This window comes from Staurois parvus, unplaced genomic scaffold, assembly GCF_062004578.1.
Source record: "Staurois parvus isolate SC_StPar_1 unplaced genomic scaffold, SC_StPar_1.0 ptg000272l, whole genome shotgun sequence".
Taxonomy (NCBI): domain Eukaryota; kingdom Metazoa; phylum Chordata; class Amphibia; order Anura; family Ranidae; genus Staurois; species Staurois parvus.
The window spans coordinates 5,468,846-5,488,069 of record NW_028318068.1 but is presented as its reverse complement, the minus strand read 5'-3'; the positions used below and the strand labels follow the sequence as shown (position 1 = coordinate 5,488,069).

General features: G+C 41.2%; 1 protein-coding gene across 2 annotated transcripts in view; it reads right to left on the bottom strand.

Moving 5' to 3' along the window:
- The window catches only part of DCC (DCC netrin 1 receptor), a 1,041,949-nt gene that overhangs the window by 78,551 nt on the left and 944,174 nt on the right, over positions 1 to 19,224 (bottom strand). For both annotated transcript variants that reach the window (XM_089681618.1, XM_089681619.1), the window contains exon 23: positions 5,598 to 5,757. In XM_089681618.1, coding sequence (XP_089537744.1) covers positions 5,598 to 5,757 — 160 coding nt within the window. The remainder of the gene's footprint in view (positions 1 to 5,597; positions 5,758 to 19,224) is intronic.

Here is a 19,224-nt window from a genome sequence, read left to right as displayed (position 1 = left end):
AGTCATTTTTTAATAATTTATTTCAGATTTGTTGACATTCATTACTATTGTGACTATTTGTTACTATTGTGAATTTCAGTTTGTAACAAAACTATGTCTAGCAGTCTCCAACACAGGTATTATTGCATTGATAGCATATGAAACATTACTGTATTTTACCCACATCACCTAGAGGAACATCTTCATTTTGTGAGTACATACCACTATAAAGAAATAAAGGAAAGAAATGAAAATGGAAAGGGAGAGGAAGAAGGAAAGGGAGAGGGAAAGGGAAAGGGAGAGGAAAAGGGAAGGAGAGAGGGAAAAGGAAAGGGAGAGGGAAAGGGAGAGGAAAAGGGAAGGAGAGAGGGAAAAGGAAAGGGAGAGGAAAAGGGAAGGAGAGAGGGAAAGGGAGAGGAAAAGGAAAGGGAGAGGGAAAGGGAGAGGGGAAAGGAGAGGGAAAGGGAGAGGGAGAGGGAAAGGGGGAGGGAGAGTGAAAGGGAAAGGAAAGGGAAAGGAAAGGAAATTGGTATTCCCTGAATTGTTGGTTCAGAAACAGAGAGCAATAGAATCCTGATTACTGCTAACATTGGGGATCTCCAGATCAGGGCAGATTGGTTTACATAGAATATATCCAACATAAACAAACAATGAAAGGAAAAGGAAATTAAAAGAAAGTAGTGTGGAAAAGAGAAGAGTGGAGAGGACAGTAGAGGAGCAGAGAGAAAGAAGGAATTAGAGAAAGAGAGAAGGAAAGAAAGAAAGAAATAATTTTATGATGCTCAACCAACCTGCTTTTAGAAGACTGTGGTGGGGTCAGGCCCGAACTAGGACAAAAATAGGCCTGGGCACCTAGGAATGAGCAGCCCAAAGCCTGGGGACCCTTTCGTCGGAGCCCGGTGGTGAAATGCCAGGGCCCAGTCAAAAGAGCGACCTTTGCAACCCTGGTAATTCCGCCACTAGTGTAGGTTTTTATTTTCATTTCATTTTTCACAATTTTATATTTTATTATTTTTTAACATTTTTTTGTAAGGAAGGAAGGAGATGGAAGGAGTGAGAGGGAAAGAGAGAACTATAAAAAAGAAAGAAAGAAAGAGAGAACTATAAGAAAGAAAGAAAGAAAGAAAGAAAGAGAGAACTATAAAAAGAAAGAAAGAGAGAACTATAAAAAAGAAAGAAAGAGAGAACTATAAAAAAGAAAGAAAGAAAGAAAGAAAGAGAGAACTATAAAAAAGAAAGAAGGAGAGATGAGCGAGGGGGCTGCTGGAGGAGATGAAAGCGGGGGTCGCTGGAGGAGATGAGGGAGGAGGGGCAGCCGTGGAGGGAGCATACAGGTGCCGACCGCATGCAGGAGATTGATAGGAGAGGTGGCTGGGCTTACATAGAGAAACCGAGAAATGAACAATCCTCTATGTGCTGCCCAGCCGCCTCTCCTATCCATGTGGCCCTGGCCCACCGGGCAAATGCCCGATGTGCCCTATGGCCACTCCGGGCCTGGGTGGGGTTAATAGGGTGTAAATAATTTCCCTTTGACTGATAAGGACAAACAGTCATGGGGCCCCAGTAGATATTATTAAACTGAGCAGATTTGTAAAATGTCTATTCATTTTATTAGCACACCAGTAAGGCATTTGGGCCCCTCCGTACATCTTACCGGATAAAACTTCAAATTATCAATCTCCACAACCTGCCTTTTTGCTAGGATGTGAAAACTGTAGGTTTTGGCTCCTGTAATGCTAAGAGTGAGTACCTAATGGATTTTACATCCTAACAACAAAGAATGACAATACCATTAATGAAAGTTTTACCAAACTTTTCCGGTTTTTTAATATCTACTGGGGCCCCTTGACTGCCCAGTCTATTTTTTGGAAAACGTGGACTTTTAAGATAAATCCCTTTTATATTTGTAGATGGGAGAAGTTGACAAGTTAGTACTCCCAGGATTTCCCGAATTACTGGTTCAGGAAAAGGGAGCAATGGAAGTGATAGCCATAGGGATCTGCAGATCAGGGCAGCTTGATGCACACAATCTATCCTGGGATAAAAAATAAAGTTAGCATTCAGATAGCATACCGACCACCAGCAACTTCTAAATGTGTTTTTTGTGGTTTTAGTAACAAACATATTTTTGGATCAATGCTGTACACACTGGAGAGGGCTATGCTGGATGTCTGGAAGGCCTGAGGATTTTTGAATGGTTAAGAGAGACATATCTGCTGCTTCTCGAGTACACTCTTGTAAAACTCATAATAGATGCTCTTTTCCTTCCAAACATCTAAATTGACTGCAAGCTGAAATTCCGCTGCTCTCGTCTTATCTCCTTGTCTTGTTACCCTGCCAGCAGCTGGGGAACTGCAGCCTGGAAATGTCTTCAGAAAGACGTCATTTCATACATAATTCTTAACAAATCCAAGAACGTTTTTCTCACTGGATGCTGAATGTGGCAGCATTGTACTAAATTGCTGCTTAGGAGGCTCCGGCCAACTCTAGGGCACAGATCTGCAGGAATTGTTTATAGGGCGGAATAAAAAAAAAAAACTAGTGGATGTGATTAAAGGATTGACAATTAAAATGAATAAAAAAAAAATAGAAAAAGGAATTTAAAAAAATAGTGGACATAAAGGATTAAAAATTAAAATGTCTGATGTAATGTGCAACCAGAAATCTCAGGGTATCTACAGATCTGTCCACAATTTAAAGTGTACCCATTTTTTATTGGAAATGGAAGCAGATGGTGAAGAACAATTGATTGGCAACACCAAGCCCTGCTCTACCATGTGTCTTTTAAGCCAAGGACAACAACCTTAATACATAATGGATGTAAATTGGTAGATTCTGCCATACCAAGTGTACTGGTGATACTACCTGCAGACTTATCCACAACTCAGAAGAAGCATTGTTTCTAAACAGAAGAATGGTAGGCACACCCTGCTGAACTACATGTAAAATTGGTGCTGCCTGAAAGGAGAAGGGAGGAGTGTAGGGCCCACCATCTCCTGAACCATACCAGGCCTCAATATGGGTGGGGTACTTTGCCAGGGGAGGATTGGATGATCACTTGCTTACTTGTAGAATTAAATTTCTGTCCTTTTTTCATCTGTCAACGGATAGGCCTTATGGCTGTAAGTTGATCAAACACAGGCAGCAACTATAATACTAGGCATATTGGTTTAACCCAGTGTTTCTCAACTCCAGTCCTCATGGACACCCAACAGGTCATGTTTTCAGGATTTCCCTCAGATGAAACAGCTGTGGTAATTACTAAGGCAGTGAAACTGATCAAATCACCTGTGCAAAATAATGGAAATCCTGAAAACATGACCTGTTGGGGGTCCATGAGGACTGGAGTTGAGAAACACTGGTTTAACCCAATACCAATCTCTCTATATTGGAAGTATATATAGAGGTGTATTTACTAAAGGCAAACAGGCTGTAAACTTTGCAAAGGAATTTTCCTCAGAGCTTAAATGGGGTGAAGTTCTGCTGACTTCCATTATTAATTACCGTATGTGCAAGCAAATATAGTTTTTTTTTTATTCTCCTTGCATGTTACATAGTTACATAGTTCTTCTGGATGGAAAAAGAAGACACAAGTCGATTCAGTTCAACCAACAGGGAAAAAAACACATAATAAAAGAAAAACAACACATACAAATAGAAAACCTCCATATACAGTACACTATCCTATACCCACAGTTGATCCAGTGGAAGGCAAAAACAACTCCAATAAAGCATGATCCAATTTGCTCCAGCAGGGGAAAAAAATCCTTCCTGATCCCCCATAAGGCAATCAGATATTCCTTGGATCAATTTTACCTATAAATACTAGTATCCAGTTATATTCTGTGTAATTAGGAAATGTGGTTGGGTATTCTTTGCAAAGTGAACGTTCACTAAGCTAAGGGGCAAATTCCCTTGCAAAGTGTAACTTCCATTGCAAAGTAAGCAGCCTATTTGCCTAAAACAAATCAACTCTATAGAGTCTATGGCAATGGCTGTAAGAGGATCAAATACAGGCGGCAATTATTGTGCTAAGCATATAGGTTTAACCCTAAGCCAACCTCTCTGCATCTGAAGAATATATATAGTCTGGCTATACGAGAATCAAATACAGGCAGCAACTATTGTACTGACCATATTGGTTCAATCCAATGTCAATCTCTTGTAAATACAGTTTGGCTATAAGAGGATCAAATACAGGCAGCAACTATTGTACTGACCATATTGGTTCAATCAGGGGCGGACTGACAACTCATGGGGGCCCCGGGCAATAGGGGATCATGGGGCCCCTGTGTCCTTGCCCAAACTCAAAAAAAGCCTATGAAAAAGGTACCAAGGGCATCTCATGGGCCCCCTACTAACCCTGGGCCCTTGGGCAGTGCCCGAGTTTCCAAATGGTCAGTCCGCCCCTGGGTTCAATCCAAAGCCAATCTCTATATCTGCAGAATATACACAGTCTGGCAATGGATGTACGAGGATTAAAGACTAGGGATGAGGTGTGGGGTTCCCTTCTACCATGTATTTATGGTGAACTGTAAACCATTGGCTTAAAACATGGCAGATTTGCTGCCAGCTATCAGGAACAAACTATAATGCAGTACACAGCTGGTCAGATGAGTCACAAGAACCAATAGTTTATATGATTGGATAGCCCAGCTCTTTTTCTTTAAAGGGTGGGCTTATGGCAGCCGTATTGTCAGTGTGTGTTGGCACCTTTCTGTGTAGGTAAGTAGGAGATAGTCTTTATTATACTTGTAAAATTGGCATTGGTACATGTTCCTCATGGCAATATTCAGCATTGCCTGCTGTTTCACAATAGTTGGCCATAGAAATGGTCAAAACTTAATAAAAATAATAGTCCTCCGTGGATTTCAATGGAATTTGCAGCAAATAGGAGACAGAACACAATAAAAACTTGACAAGTTTTGACACTTATCCACTTTATCAAGCGCTAAAACAAAAAAGGTTCAGCCTGGAGCTGAGACTTAAATACACATTAGATGGACCTCCCTAGAATCATCAGGTCTATGTGGGGACTACTACAATGCACTAGGGATCGAACATGGAAATTTGACAGAGTGTGTGCTAGTTGCTTCAATTGTTTTAGGATTCTATTTATATATGTCAAACAACAAAAAAGAAAACTTCCCAGCTCTAACTTGCCAGCCAGCCTGCAAACAAACCAAATTAACCTGTCTAACAGTATGTGTTAAAAACAGGGGTTTAATTAGAACACATTTGCAAATACATGCATAAGCTACAGAGTCTCGTCATGGCACCCCAGTATTCTGTAGTTCCTAACTCTCCAATTTTAAGAGCCCCCATAGTAGAGGCACATGTATTTAATGGATAGACCAAGGGCAGTTGTTTGACATGTGTTGCCCTTCCATGTGCTCCTTGCTGCAAAGGTCAGTTATAGACTGGGGCAGTGGCCATTTTTTGTACTGTTCTCTTTATATATACAGCATCCTCTTACAATTGGTTCTTGACATCATGCGTTAGATATATATATATTGTCATCATAAATTTGTGCTATGGAACTGTTGTAGCCTCATTCATAGAAGGATTTTCTCAGCTGAGTTTAATTATTTAAAGTGATTGACCAAAAAGTTACGTACTTCCTTTGCTGTGCAGACGACCTCCTTGTGCAGATCACGGCTACTATGACTACCACCAAAATAGTGATTGCTCCGACAGTAACCACAATGATGACCAGGAGATTGCTGTTCTTCTGCGGGGTGACGCCATGCGGCGGATGCATCTGTCCAATGGGAGGCTCTAGAATGTGAAAAAAGTAACAGATAACCAATTGTTAAATGATCACAGATAGGAATTTTGGTTTGTGGAGAATAAAAAGGAAAAAATGGTTTCTCCACTTCAGCCTTTCAACAAGGAATCTAAAAATACACTGCCATGCGAATTAACATTGACTTTTGTGATTGACTGTTGGCAGAAAATGCAACCCATAAAAGATCTTGGCTTGCATCTGCAATTAATACCTGTCCACAGCTCAATTTCTCTGGTTGTGATCTGTACATACAACAGAATGTCATTCAATTCAACACAAAGTCCTCCCTTAACCAGGGCTGTAAGGCAGTGGACACAGTCTAGGGTGGTAAGGTTAGAACCAAGCTTTGAAATATAAATAATATACAAATTGTGAGGACTTCTTGCTCTTTTGTCCTCCTCTGGACTTTTAGGACCAAAATATACAAGAGAACTGAAAGGGGAGGGAAAATATCAAGAGGAGTCACAAGGTTCTTTATCCACTTCAGCTTCAAAAGGTTTTACCCCCTTTATGACCTGGCCATTTTTTTCTATGTAGCACTGCGCTACTTTATAATTTTGCGGTTATGCAACACTGTACCCAAACAAAATTTATATAATTTAATTCACACAAATAAAGCTTTCTTTTGGTGGTATTTGAGCACCACTGTTTTTTTATTTTTTACTTATATAAACAATAAAAGACCAAAAATAAATACAACATATGCAATTAAAAAATTTTAATCGTATTGAATTTCTTCCTAAATTTAGGCCAAAATGTATTCTGCTACATGCAGGGGTGGACTGACAACTCATGGGGCCCCCAGGCAATAGGGGATCATGGGGCCCCTGTGTCCTTGCCCAAACTCAAAAAAGCCTATGAAAAAGGTACCAGGGGCATCTCATGGGGCCCCCTACTGACCCCGGGCCCTCGGGCAGTGCCCGAGTTTCCAAATGATCAGTCCGCCCCTGCTGCTACATGTCTTTGATAAAAAAAATCACAATAGGTGTATATTGATTGGTTTAAATGAAAGTTATTCACTTGCCCTCCAGAAGATTTACCCCCCCTTAATAACCAAGCCATATTTTGCTATTGGGCACTGCGCTATTTCAACTGGTAACTGTCATGCAATGCTGTACCCAAACAAATTTTTTTGCGGTGTAAACAAAAAAAGACTGAACATTTTGAAAAAAAATCTATATTTTTTTACTTTCGGTTATAAAAAATATATAGTAAACTCAAAGTTAGTCATAAATTTAGGCCAAAATTTATTCTGCTACATGTCTTTGGTAAAGAAAAAACCCAATACATGTATAATAATTGGTTTGTGTGAAAGTTATAGCATCTAAAAACTATGATATGTAAATTGGAATTTATGTAGCTTCTACTTTCTGACCGCCTATAACATTTCTTGAGGTGCTAAAATGCCAGGGAAGTACAAAAACCACACAAATGACCCTTTTTTGGGAAAGTAGACATTTTATTTTTTTGCCACAAATTTTTGGAAAATTAAATTTTTTTTTTACACTAAGTTGTCACTTATATGATATATTGCTCACGTATGTAATTGGCTATATCTGGAATAACACCCCAAAACACATTCTGCTACTTCTCCAGAGTATGGGGATACCACATGTGAGAGACTTTTTGGCAGTCTATCAACATACAGGCCCTCAAAATCCATTGACCACCTCCAGGCTTTCAAAGGGCATATTTCCTCATATTACTTCCACACTACCTATCACAGCTTCGGAGGCCCTAAAATGCCAGGATAGTACAAACACCCGATAAATGACCCCTTTTTGGAAAGTAGACACCCCAAAGAATTTGATAAGAGGCATGGTGAGTATTTTGCAGATATAAGTTTTGTCACAGGGTTTTGAAAAAGAATAAAAGAAAAGAAAGAAAAAATACACTTTTGTTTTCTTTCTTAGTTTTCCAAAAAACATGAAGCAACAAATGAGATCTGAAAAATACTCATAATGCCTCTTAGCAAATATCATGGAGTGTCTACATTCCAAAAAGGGTCTTGGGGGGTGCTTCTACTATCTTGGCATTTCAGACACGCTTGAAGACCAAGCCTTTTCTGACACTTTTTGTTTACATGAAATAACCCCCAAACATTATTTGTTTTTTTAAAGCAGAGGCCCTAGAGCAGGGGTAGGCAACCTGCGGCTCTCCAGCTGTTGTGGAACTACATTTCCCATGAGGCATTGCAACATTACAAAACTGACAGTTACAGCTATGACTTGCAGAGGCATGATGGAACTTTTAGTCCTGCAACAGCTGGAGAGCCACAGGTTGCCTACCCCTGCCCTAGAGAATTAGAGGGTGTTGAAATTTTTTATGTCACACAGTAATTGCGCAGCAATTTTTCAAACGCAAATTTTTTGGAAAAAAATACACTTTTTAGCATTTTAATGCGCAAAAACACAATATATTACCCAATTGTTTGATAAAATATAAAAGATGATGTCACGACAAGTAAATGGATACCAAACATGAAATGCTTTAAAATTACGTAAATTTTAAATATCCATAGGCAATACTTTAAAAGCCTTTACAGGTCACCACTTTAGACTTACACAGGAGGTCTAGTGCTAGAATCACTGCCCTCGATCTGACTTTTGCAGTGATACCTCACATGCATGGTGCAATATCTATTTACATACCGCCATGAGACCGCCATTTGCGTTTGCCTTTGCACGCAAGTACGGAGATGGGGGTGGGGGTGATTTTTTTTTCTAATTATTTATTTTGCTTTTGTAAAATTATTTTTACACCATCCCTTTAATTTTTTTTTTTGATCATGTTTCTTGACATCATAGGGAATATAAATATCCCCTGTGATAACAATAGGCAGTGATTGGTACTCTTTTCTGAGAAATCTGGGGTCTTTTAGACTCTAGATCTCTCCTCTGCCCTTAAAGCATCTGTTCACACCAAGATTGGTGTGATCAGATGCTTTCCCAATTTTACAATGGTGCTGTTTATATCTGGCGAAATAGAAATGCATGTGGCTTCCGGTCTCTTAGACCATAGAGATGATTGGAGGCATTCTAGTCTCTGATCAGCTTTATTGTCAGCCACCAGAACTGCCGGTCGCATTTTTGGGTTTCCCTGTGGGACAGGAGAGCCAAAGAAAACGATGGAAGGTGGCAGGAAGGGTGGGGTAGTCCTGTCCCCCTGCTTGTAAAAGCAATCCAGTGACTAATTACCAGCTAGTATTGTTTTTACATTAAAGCTGACAAGCAGCTGAAAAAAACAGTTCCAGAATGATACCTGTAGCTGAAGGCGTCATCCTGGTATAACCACTCAAAGTCCAGCAAATACCAGTACATTGCTAGTCTATGTTGGGCATATATGTAACAGCAGAGAACATGGGGATATGATGAATCGGGTCTGTGGACCAATTCATTCTTTTTTGCAATGCCCATGTTGAGTGTTAGGCCCAAAAAAGTTTTAGATTCAGAAGCCGTGATAGATTTCCATGCAAATTGTCTGGTAAGCTGAATTTGGGTGGGCGGCGATGTATTGTTGTGCATATAAATTGCTTTGGCCCACAATCAACTAATACTAATCTTCAGTGAAAAACAGCGGAGGGGCTAAACGTTAGTGCTGGCAGTCAATGGGGCCAATCCTGCTAACAGTGCGTTTTTGGGGACACTATATAAAGGAGGCACTAGTATAGTTCTGTTCGTGCTCAATATATTGATCTGTACAAACACTATACTAGTAATGGCAGTGATCAGCGACCTATAGTGTGAGTGTGATAGTGTGCGGGCAATTTAACGCTAGCTGGTCCTGGCTGGGAGGGGCGCTAACTGATGTCATCTGATGTCGCAAGTGGCAGTAATGTGAGATGGGGAAACAGCTCTCCTTGTTTGAACACTGTTTGTGTGCAGTAAATTATTGTGTGGAGTAAATTAAATGTTCGGGACTGACATTCTGAGGTTTGGCCACAAGATGCCACTGTTTTCCTAACACAGCCTCAGACTGCATAGATATTTCTATATTCATGAAAAGGTGGGGTTTTCACACAGAGTTGAAGGAACAGGAAGAAGAGAGACATCAGCCATGTTTGGTGGATGGTGAATGCAGGAGCTGTGTGAGCAGAGAATCTGATGGCATCCAGGTGTGAGAGCATCCCTCAGTAACCAGAGCTGCAGCTAAGTGAAGCTGATCGTGTCCAAGACCCTGATCCTGTTCAGAGAAAGAAAGATTGCTGCCAGGAATGCTGATGAGAGCAGAGGAACAAAGTAACATACACTGCGATACCGCATGCTTGTTGGAGAGACATTTGTTCTGTTCAGAGTCACCATCGGATGCAAAGCAGACACGGGTCGGTAAGATCCTGCACGCACCTCATTTCAGTGTTGGCGCCTAGAGACTGAGGCCAGGCCTATAGTTAGTTAGTTAGGGTCTCTGTTTGTGTCAGGCCACAAGTGTTATTACTGATCATTGGAAGGACTCCATAACTTAAAGTGACATTTCGCATTGGAGGGCTGATAACATCCCACAAATTCAAGCCAGACTGGCGTTTTGCTCAGAAGGAATACTCAGGCACGTGCTACAGGACCAGTTATGGGAGGGGGAATACTGTAGATTTGTGTAAGATTGTAAGCTGTTGTGCTGCACCGCAGGCTAGCCCATACCGTACATCCATACACTGATTCCTGCTCTTGTAGGGTAATAACAGGTAAGGTGTGGCAGCTTAGTTTTCCCCCCAGTAGGTAAATTACTACACCTTTTACCTTCATCCATCAGAAGGCGCCGTGCTGTGCAGCACAAGGGTCTCAGCCTTTGGGCTGGGTGTATGTAAATTTATTGTATGTTTCTAGCATTTGTGGTTGTGTTTATTTGCCACATCTAAGTAAAATTCTGTTGTGGTAAAAGCTGGTGTTGGGGTTGCTTTCCTTGTTCGTGACTTCACTGTATCCTGGGGAGCCCACCCCGGTACACAGCCTACAGTAATACAGTGATCAGTAGAGATGAGCGAATTTCTCAAAAATTCGATTCGGCTGATTCGGCGAATTCCAGTGTGAAATTCGATTCGATGCGAATTTCTTCGCTACGAAGATGACTTATAAAAAGGGTTTCTAGGCTTCAGAGAGCCTTTAAATTAGTGCAGAACACTGTACCTTTAATTTAAATGCCCTTGGAGATGAGGAAAGAGAAGGAGAAGGAGAAGGATGAGAAGAAGGAGAAGGATGAGAAGAAGGAGAAGGAGAAGGATGAGAAGAAGGAGAAGGAGAAGGATGAGAAGAAGGAGAAGGAGAAGGATGAGAAGAAGGAGAAGGATGAGAAGAAGGAGAAGGATGAGAAGAAGGAGAAGGAGAAGGATGAGAAGAAGGAGAAGGATGAGAAGAAGGAGAAGGAGAAGGATGAGAAGATGGAGAAGGAGAAGGATGAGAAGAAGGAGAAGGAGAAGGATGAGAAGAAGGAGAAGGAGAAGGATGAGAAGAAGGAGAAGGATGAGGAGAAGGAGAAGGATGAGGAGAAGGAGAAGGATGAGAAGAAGGAGAAGGATGAGAAGAAGGAGAAGGATGAGAAGAAGGAGAAGGATGAGAAGAAGGAGAAGGAGAAGGATGAGAAGAAGGAGAAGGATGAGAAGAAGGAGAAGGATGAGAAGAAGGAGAAGGAGAAGGAGAAGGATGAGAAGAAGGAAAAGGAGAAGGATGAGAAGATGGAGAAGGAGAAGGATGAGAAGAAGGAGAAGGAGAAGGATGAGAAGAAGGAGAAGGAGAAGGATGAGGAGAAGGAGAAGGATGAGAAGAAGGAGAAGGAGAAGGATGAGAAGAAGGAGAAGGAGAAGGATGAGAAGAAGGAGAAGGAGAAGGATGAGAAGAAGGAGAAGGAGAAGGATGAGAAGAAGGAGAAGGAGAAGGATGAGAAGAAGGAGAAGGATGAGAAGAAGGAGAAGGAGAAGGATGAGAAGAAGGAGAAGGAGAAGGATGAGAAGAAGGAGAAGGATGAGAAGAAGGAGAAGGATGAGAAGAAGGATGAGAAGAAGGATGAGAAGAAGAAGGATGAGAAGAAGGACAGTTCTGTGACAGTTTCTGTCTATTTCTGACAGTTCTATGACATTCCCTCCATACAGCGGTTGAAACAGCTGTATGGAGTGAATGTCCCAGAACTGTCAGAAATAGACTATTTATGACAGTTCTGGGACATTCACTCCATACAGCGGTTGAAACATTGTATCTATTTTTTTCCATAAATGACATTCTGCAGATACACTTAGAGGAGCGCTGCAGATACACTTTTTGCCGGCTTGGAATTATTCTTATTTTCATCCTACTTCTTCTTTTTCTTCTTATGAGGATGAGGATGAAGAAGAAGAAGTAGGATGAAAATAAGATTAATTCCAAGCCGGCAAAAAGTGTATCTGCAGCGCTCCTCTAAGTGTATTTGCAGAATGTCATTTATGGAAAAAAATAGATACAATGTTTCAACCGCTGTATGGAAGGACAGTCCCAGAACTGTCATAAATAGTCTATTTCCGACAGTTCTGGGACATTCACTCCATACAGCTGTTTCAACCGCTGTATGGAGGGAATGTCATAGAACTGTCAGAAATAGACTATTAATGACAGTTCTGGGACTGTCCTTCCATACAGCGGTTGAAACATTGTATGTATTTGTTTCCATAAATGGTTGAAACATTGTATGTATTTGTTTCCATAAATGGATCCATTTATGGAAACAAATACATACAATGTTTCAACCGCTGTATGGAAGGACAGTCCCAGAACTGTCATTAATAGTCTATTTCTGACAGTTCCATGACATTCCCTCCATACAGCGGTTGAAACAGCTGTATGGAGTGAATGTCCCAGAACTGTCAGAAATAGACTGTTTCTGACAGTTCTGGGACAATCACTCCATACAGCTGTTTCAACCGCTGTATGGAGGGAATGTCATGGAACTGTCAGAAATAGACTATTAATGACAGTTCTGGGACTGTCCTTCCATGCAGCGGTTGAAACATTGTATGTATTTGTTTCCATAAATGGATCCATTTATGGAAACAAATACATACAATGTTTCAACCATTTATGGAAACAAATACATACAATGTTTCAACCGCTGTATGGAAGGACAGTCCCAGAACTGTCATTAATAGTCTATTTCTGACAGTTCTATGACATTCCCTCCATACAGCGGTTGAAACAGCTGTATGGAGTGAATGTCCCAGAACTGTCAGAAATAGACTATTTATGACAGTTCTGGGACTGTCCTTCCATACAGCGGTTGAAACATTGTATCTATTTTTTTCCATAAATGACATTCTGCAAATACACTTAGAGGAGCGCTGCAGATACACTTTTTGCCGGCTTGGAATTAATCTTATTTTCATCCTACTTCTTCTTCTTCATCCTCATCCTCATAAGAAGAAAAAGAAGAAGTAGGATGAAAATAAGAATAATTCCAAGCCGGCAAAAAGTGTATCTGCAGCGCTCCTCTAAGTGTATCTGCAGAATGTCATTTATGGAAAAAAATAGATACAATGTTTCAACCGCTGTATGGAGTGAATGTCCCAGAACTGTCAGAAATAGTCTATTTCTGACAGTTCTGGGACATTCACTCCATACAGCTGTTTCAACCGCTGTATGGAGGGAATGTCATAGAACTGTCAGAAATAGACTATTTATGACAGTTCTGGGACTGTCCTTCCATACAGCGGTTGAAACATTGTATGTATTTGTTTCCATAAATGGATCCATTTATGGAAACAAATACATACAATGTTTCAACCGCTGTATGGAAGGACAGTCCCAGAACTGTCATTAATAGTCTATTTCTGACAGTTCCATGACATTCCCTCCATACAGCGGTTTCCGGCAAAAAGTGTATGTGCAGAGTTCCTCTATTCTGCAGATACACTTAGAGGAGCTCTGCAGATACACTTAGAGGAGCTCTGCACATACACTTTTTGCCGGCTTGGAATTATTCTTATTTTCATCCTACTTCTTCTTCTTCTTCTTCTTCTTCTTCATCCTCATCCTCATCCTCTTCTTCTTCTTCTGAGGATGAGGATGAGGATGAAGAAGAAGAAGAAGAAGAAGAAGTAGGATGAAAATAAAATTAATTCCAAGCCGGCAAAAAGTGTATGTGCAGAGCTCCTCTAAGTGTATCTGCAGAATAGAGGAACTCTGCACATACACTTTTTGCCGGCTTGCAATTATTCTTATTTTCATCCTACTTCTTCTTCTTCTTCTTCATCCTCTTCTTCTTCTTCTGAGGATGAGGATAAAGAAGAAGAAGAAGAAGAAGAAGTAGGATGAAAATAAGATTAATTCCAAACAGGCAAAAAGTGTATGTGCAGAGCTCCTCTAAGTGTATCTGCAGAATAGAGGAACTCTGCACATACACTTTTTGCCGGCTTGGAATTATTCTTATTTTCATCCTACTGCTTCTTCTTCTTCTTCATCCTCATCCTCATCCTCAGAAGAAGAGGATGAGGATGAGGATGAAGAAGAAGAAGAAGAAGAAGTAGGATGAAAAGAAGAATAATTCCAAGCCGGCAAAAAGTGTATGTGCAGAGTTCCTCTATTTCTGACAGTTCTCTCACAGCTTCTTCACATGTACAGCGGTTGAAACATCTGTATCCTAAATGGAAACTAATAGATACAAATTGTATCTATTAGTTTCCATTTAGGATACAGATGTTTCAACCGCTGTACATGTGAAGAAGCTGTGAGAGAACTGTCAGAAATAGAGGAACTCTGCACATACACTTTTTGCCGGCTTGGAATTATTCTTCTTTTCATCCTACTTCTTCTTCTTCTTCTTCATCCTCATCCTCATCCTCTTCTTCTGAGGATGAAGATGAAGAAGAAGAAGAAGTAGGATGAAAAGAAGAATAATTCCAAGCCGGCAAAAAGTGTATGTGCAGAGTTCCTCTATTTCTGACAGTTCTCTCACAGCTTCTTCACATGAACAGTGGTTGAAACATCTGTATCCTAAATGTAAACTAATAGATACAATGTTTCAACCGCTAAACATGTGTTCCTTCTGTCAGAGAACTGTCAGAAATAGCGGAGCTCACTGCAGGGACACTTTTGCCGGCTGATCGGGAAATGTTCGATTCGCGCACCCGAAGTAGGCAAAATTTCGGTTTCGCCGCGAATCGAATATTTCCTGAAATTCGACTCGAATTCCGGTTCGCCTGGTTCGATTCGCTCATCTCTAGTGATCAGTGAAAAATTCTATAAACTGACACTGTAGTAATGGCACTGGCTGGGTGATGGGGCAAACAAAGGGTTAATAGGGGCGATCAAAGAGTTAAATGTGCTAATCTAATGTGTATGTGAAATGTAGTGCTTGTATTCAGTGCCCTGGTGTTCATTGTTCTCTCCCTGAATGGCATAGGGGGCAGTGGGGGACGCATGCACAATAGAAAGTGACGTAATATTACGTTTCTTTGCCCAGAGCTGTTGCTTGCCCGCACATTGCTGGCTGGCATGCGGTAAGTAGTTGAAAAAAAAAATTCTCTCAATATTTTTTTTTTAAACATTACAATTCCTTTTCTTTTTTCCCCTATATTTTGTTTAAATACTTTCATCAGAGAAGTGCAATGTTACCACACTGTACTACTCTGGGGGGTGATCGGGGATTTTTTTTTTTTTTACACTTTGCATTGCAGGAGCAGTGAAGATTATTGCTCTGCAATGCAAAGCTTGCTTTGAACATTTATGAATGTGTTAGGTTCATGACAGTTCAATATAATAGTGATCTGTGATTGACTCCAGCTGGTCACATGGTACAGGGTGCTGTGATTGGCCCCATGTGCCATGTGAGAGCTGTGGACCAATCACAGCTCTCCAGGAACAGATGCAAAGCTATTATGAATCAGATTGATTTAAAAAAGCGTTTTTGTCATTGTAATGACAAATGCGATCACATCATTGCCGGGTCCAGATTACCAGGTTTCTCATTCCGCTGTGTCCGGTGGACATGGCAAGGTGAGGGTTGCATGCCCGCTGAGGTACATAACGCCCTCCTGTTTTGGCAAAAGAGCAGCAATGTAAGGGTATGTCGCTAGTCCTGTAGCTGCCGCCCATCCGCAGTACATTGCAGGCGGGTGGCCCAAAAGTGGTTATAGCATCTACAAACTATGGTATATACACCAGATTTTTTTTTTATACTACTAATGGCGATGATCAGCTGTGAGACTGTGATGAGCGGCAATCTGACACTAACTGACAGTGGGTGGGAACTAACTAACTGACACTAACATTTCCAGTGACACTAATACACTGATATGGAGTTAGGAGTGTGCCCAACAAGTGTAAATGTGTGTATTATGAGCTACTTTTTACTAAAAATATCTTTGTTCCTTCTCCCTGTTTTGCAGGGATCGTCCTCTGAACAGAGCCCTGTGTTGATTGTCAACACAGGGCTGTGGGCTGTGATTGGACACAGCTGATCAGCAAGTCCCAGCCATGAATCATCTGCTGACAAACTCACCATGTGTACAATCACAGAAGGAGCCAGCAGGTGGGGGCACACATGCCCTCAGGAGCGGACTGCCAAATCATGGGGCCCTGGGCAATAGGGGATCATGGGGGTCTGTGTCCTTGCCCAAACTCAAAAAAGCCTATGAAAAAGGTACCAGGGGCATCTCATGGGGCCCCCTACTGACCCTGGGCCCTCGGGCAGTGCCCGAGTTTCCAAATGGTCAGTCGGCCCCTGCATGCCCTGTACTCAGAAGAGGCCAGTGATGTACAGGCACGTTGCTGTGCCTGTACAGGCCGCCCATCCACAGCACATTGCGGGTGGCAGGCAGTCCTTAAGTGGTTAAAGTTCATAAGACATGAGCTCATTTTTCTTGTTTGATGGCCTCTAATACAGCATACAAGCATTCATTTTGACTAAGACAACCACATGACAAAAGCATTAGAGCTTTGAACAAAAGGGGGGGGGGGGGTCATCATTGAGGTGGTCTAGAGTTCTTTAGCATGATGTCTAACTATGGTCCTTCTCCAAACCATTATACCTGCACCATCAGATGTCCATACAACTTTCCTGGAAACTTATATGTAACCTTTGTTGGGTTTGCTGCAGCTTAGGATGACATTTAGGTGTGCATATTCTGAAATTTTAGACCTTTATTGGTGATCTGTATTCTGAACAGAGTTCTCCTTCAATATGGCATGTTCTCAGGTACTTAAGCAAAATACAAAAACAAAATAAATTGCGTATAAAAGCTTAACGGTCAAAATGGCATCTGCACATTCAGCAAACTGCACCGCTCATCTGTCAAATAAGCTGCACATTGTCTTTAAGTTGTTTTGACGTATATTTTCGGTGTAACAGATTTATGAGAAGACCTTGATGTCTGCAGTGATGCTGCGCTATGGACTTTCATCCAATATTGATGTAAAAACGATATTCACATTTAATGTGATTTATGTGTAATGTGTTTCAGTATATTTCCAAGCCCCCCGTGTGCATTGTCATGCTCGGCTCATATCAATTTATATTCAGAATTTATTTTGACTTATTCATATTGATACCCGGCCAATTTTGGCTCCAAGGCTAGCTAAACTCTTTTGGGTTCCAATGCAGGCGTTTGGAATTGGCCATTGCAAATGTTTTCATATTGTGACCCTTTGCTAGACTTTATATGACCCTTGGGGAACATTGACACTGGTAATCGGACACTAATCCTCCCACTGATACCAATTATTGGGCATAATGGCATAGCAACAGAGGTCACAGGGGTCACAATGGTGACCCTACCCATGCTCCAGGGGGCCCGTGTGGGCTCCCTGTCATATTACACCTGGACAGGAGGGGCAATGGGGACAGTATTTACAGGAACCAATCCACTTAGTTTTCTTTCTGCAGCTGCTGAAAGCCTGGCCTCCTCCTCTCCCTTCTGCCGGTGTTCAGTGGCTGTATGGAGGAACATGGAGATCAGTTGCTGTATATGCCTCCCTGTCACCTCTCCTGTCTGGGTTACTGTTTCTGCTGCTTGGGCCCCTGTGTGGTGGAAGTGGTGGGTGGTAGTGGGAGGGCCCCAGGTCAACTTTTGCATTGGGGCCCACAAGCTTCAAGCTACACCTCTGATGGGGCATTTTTACGCCTCCTACTGTGCTAGTTTTTTAACTCTTACTGACAACAAAGTCTAGAGCATTGCTTACTTTTGCTAATACAGGGACATTTTCTATCCCCACAGGTCACAGTCTGGCCCCCTAAAGTCTGAATGAGTTAGCTGGCCCTTTGTTTAAAGAGTTCAGAGACCCCTGACTTATTGCAACAAATATCTGGACATGAAAGATTCTTCAACATCCTGAGTTTTGTACAGCAACCATGATGCTATGGACATGTAAAGGGGAGAAAATAACTGGGTCTAGGATTATGTTGTTGGTATTCTTAAACCCAGGATAGGGGTTGCCTTGTGTTCCTCTTAAAACCAAAACAAAATGTTAACACTGTCTCTACTTTCATAAAACATGCACGAGTAGCTAAGGTTCTTTCTTGCCACAAGCAAAACATTTCATAGGAGGCCAACATCATTTCATGTCGGATCCTGCATAAGCTCATTTCCGCTGCTCATTTACCAGAGTCCTTCCCAGACAAATGCCCCTCTCCTTTATGATGAATCTACATTTACACAGGGAGATGAAGAATAAAGAAACCTGATTTCAAATGCTTCCCTTTATCTCATCAAGAAGAAGAGAAACTCTTCAAAAGCAGCCACGTTCTTCTGTTTTGTGGGAAGTTGAAAGGCTGGTTGAAGGCACACAGGACTGACAGAGAAATGTTGGCTTATTACTGGCATTTCAGAATCAGCCATTAAAGTAACATTTTCTCAAAATGACATTCAAGCTGGGCTCATAAGAGAAATGTGGAATGCAAATGTTATGTTAACCCTTCCAAAGACTTGAAATTTTGTATGGGCCTCATCTTCCATGGCCTAACGTGATAGGATGCACAATGAGGTTTAATAATTAAAGTACAACTCCAGGAAAACTACTGTATATGCCACAGATTTGAACATTTTACCAGCCATTTTTTAGATACAGATACATCATAGTTACTAAGATCACTTTGCTGTTTCCTACACTCTATGGCCTAAATGTAGAAACCCCAAATTACCGAGCTCAGGTGCACAGAGCCAAGTTTCAAATGCTTCCCTTTATCTCATCAAGAAAAAGAATATCTTCAAAAAGCAGCCTCGATCTTCTGTTTTGTGCAATGTTGAAAGGGCTGGTTGAAGGCAGACCGAATTGAGAAATGTTGGCTTATTACTGGCATTTCAAAATCAGCCCTTAAAGTAACATTTTCTCAAAATGACATTAAGTTTGGCTCATAAGAGAAAAGTGGAATACAAATGTTAACATTAACCCTTCCAAAGACTCAAAATTTTGGATGGGCTTCATCAGCCATGGTGTAATGCAGCAGGATAGCTGATTTGAACATTAAGTGCAACTCCAGAAAAAAACATTGTATCTGCCAAATGATTT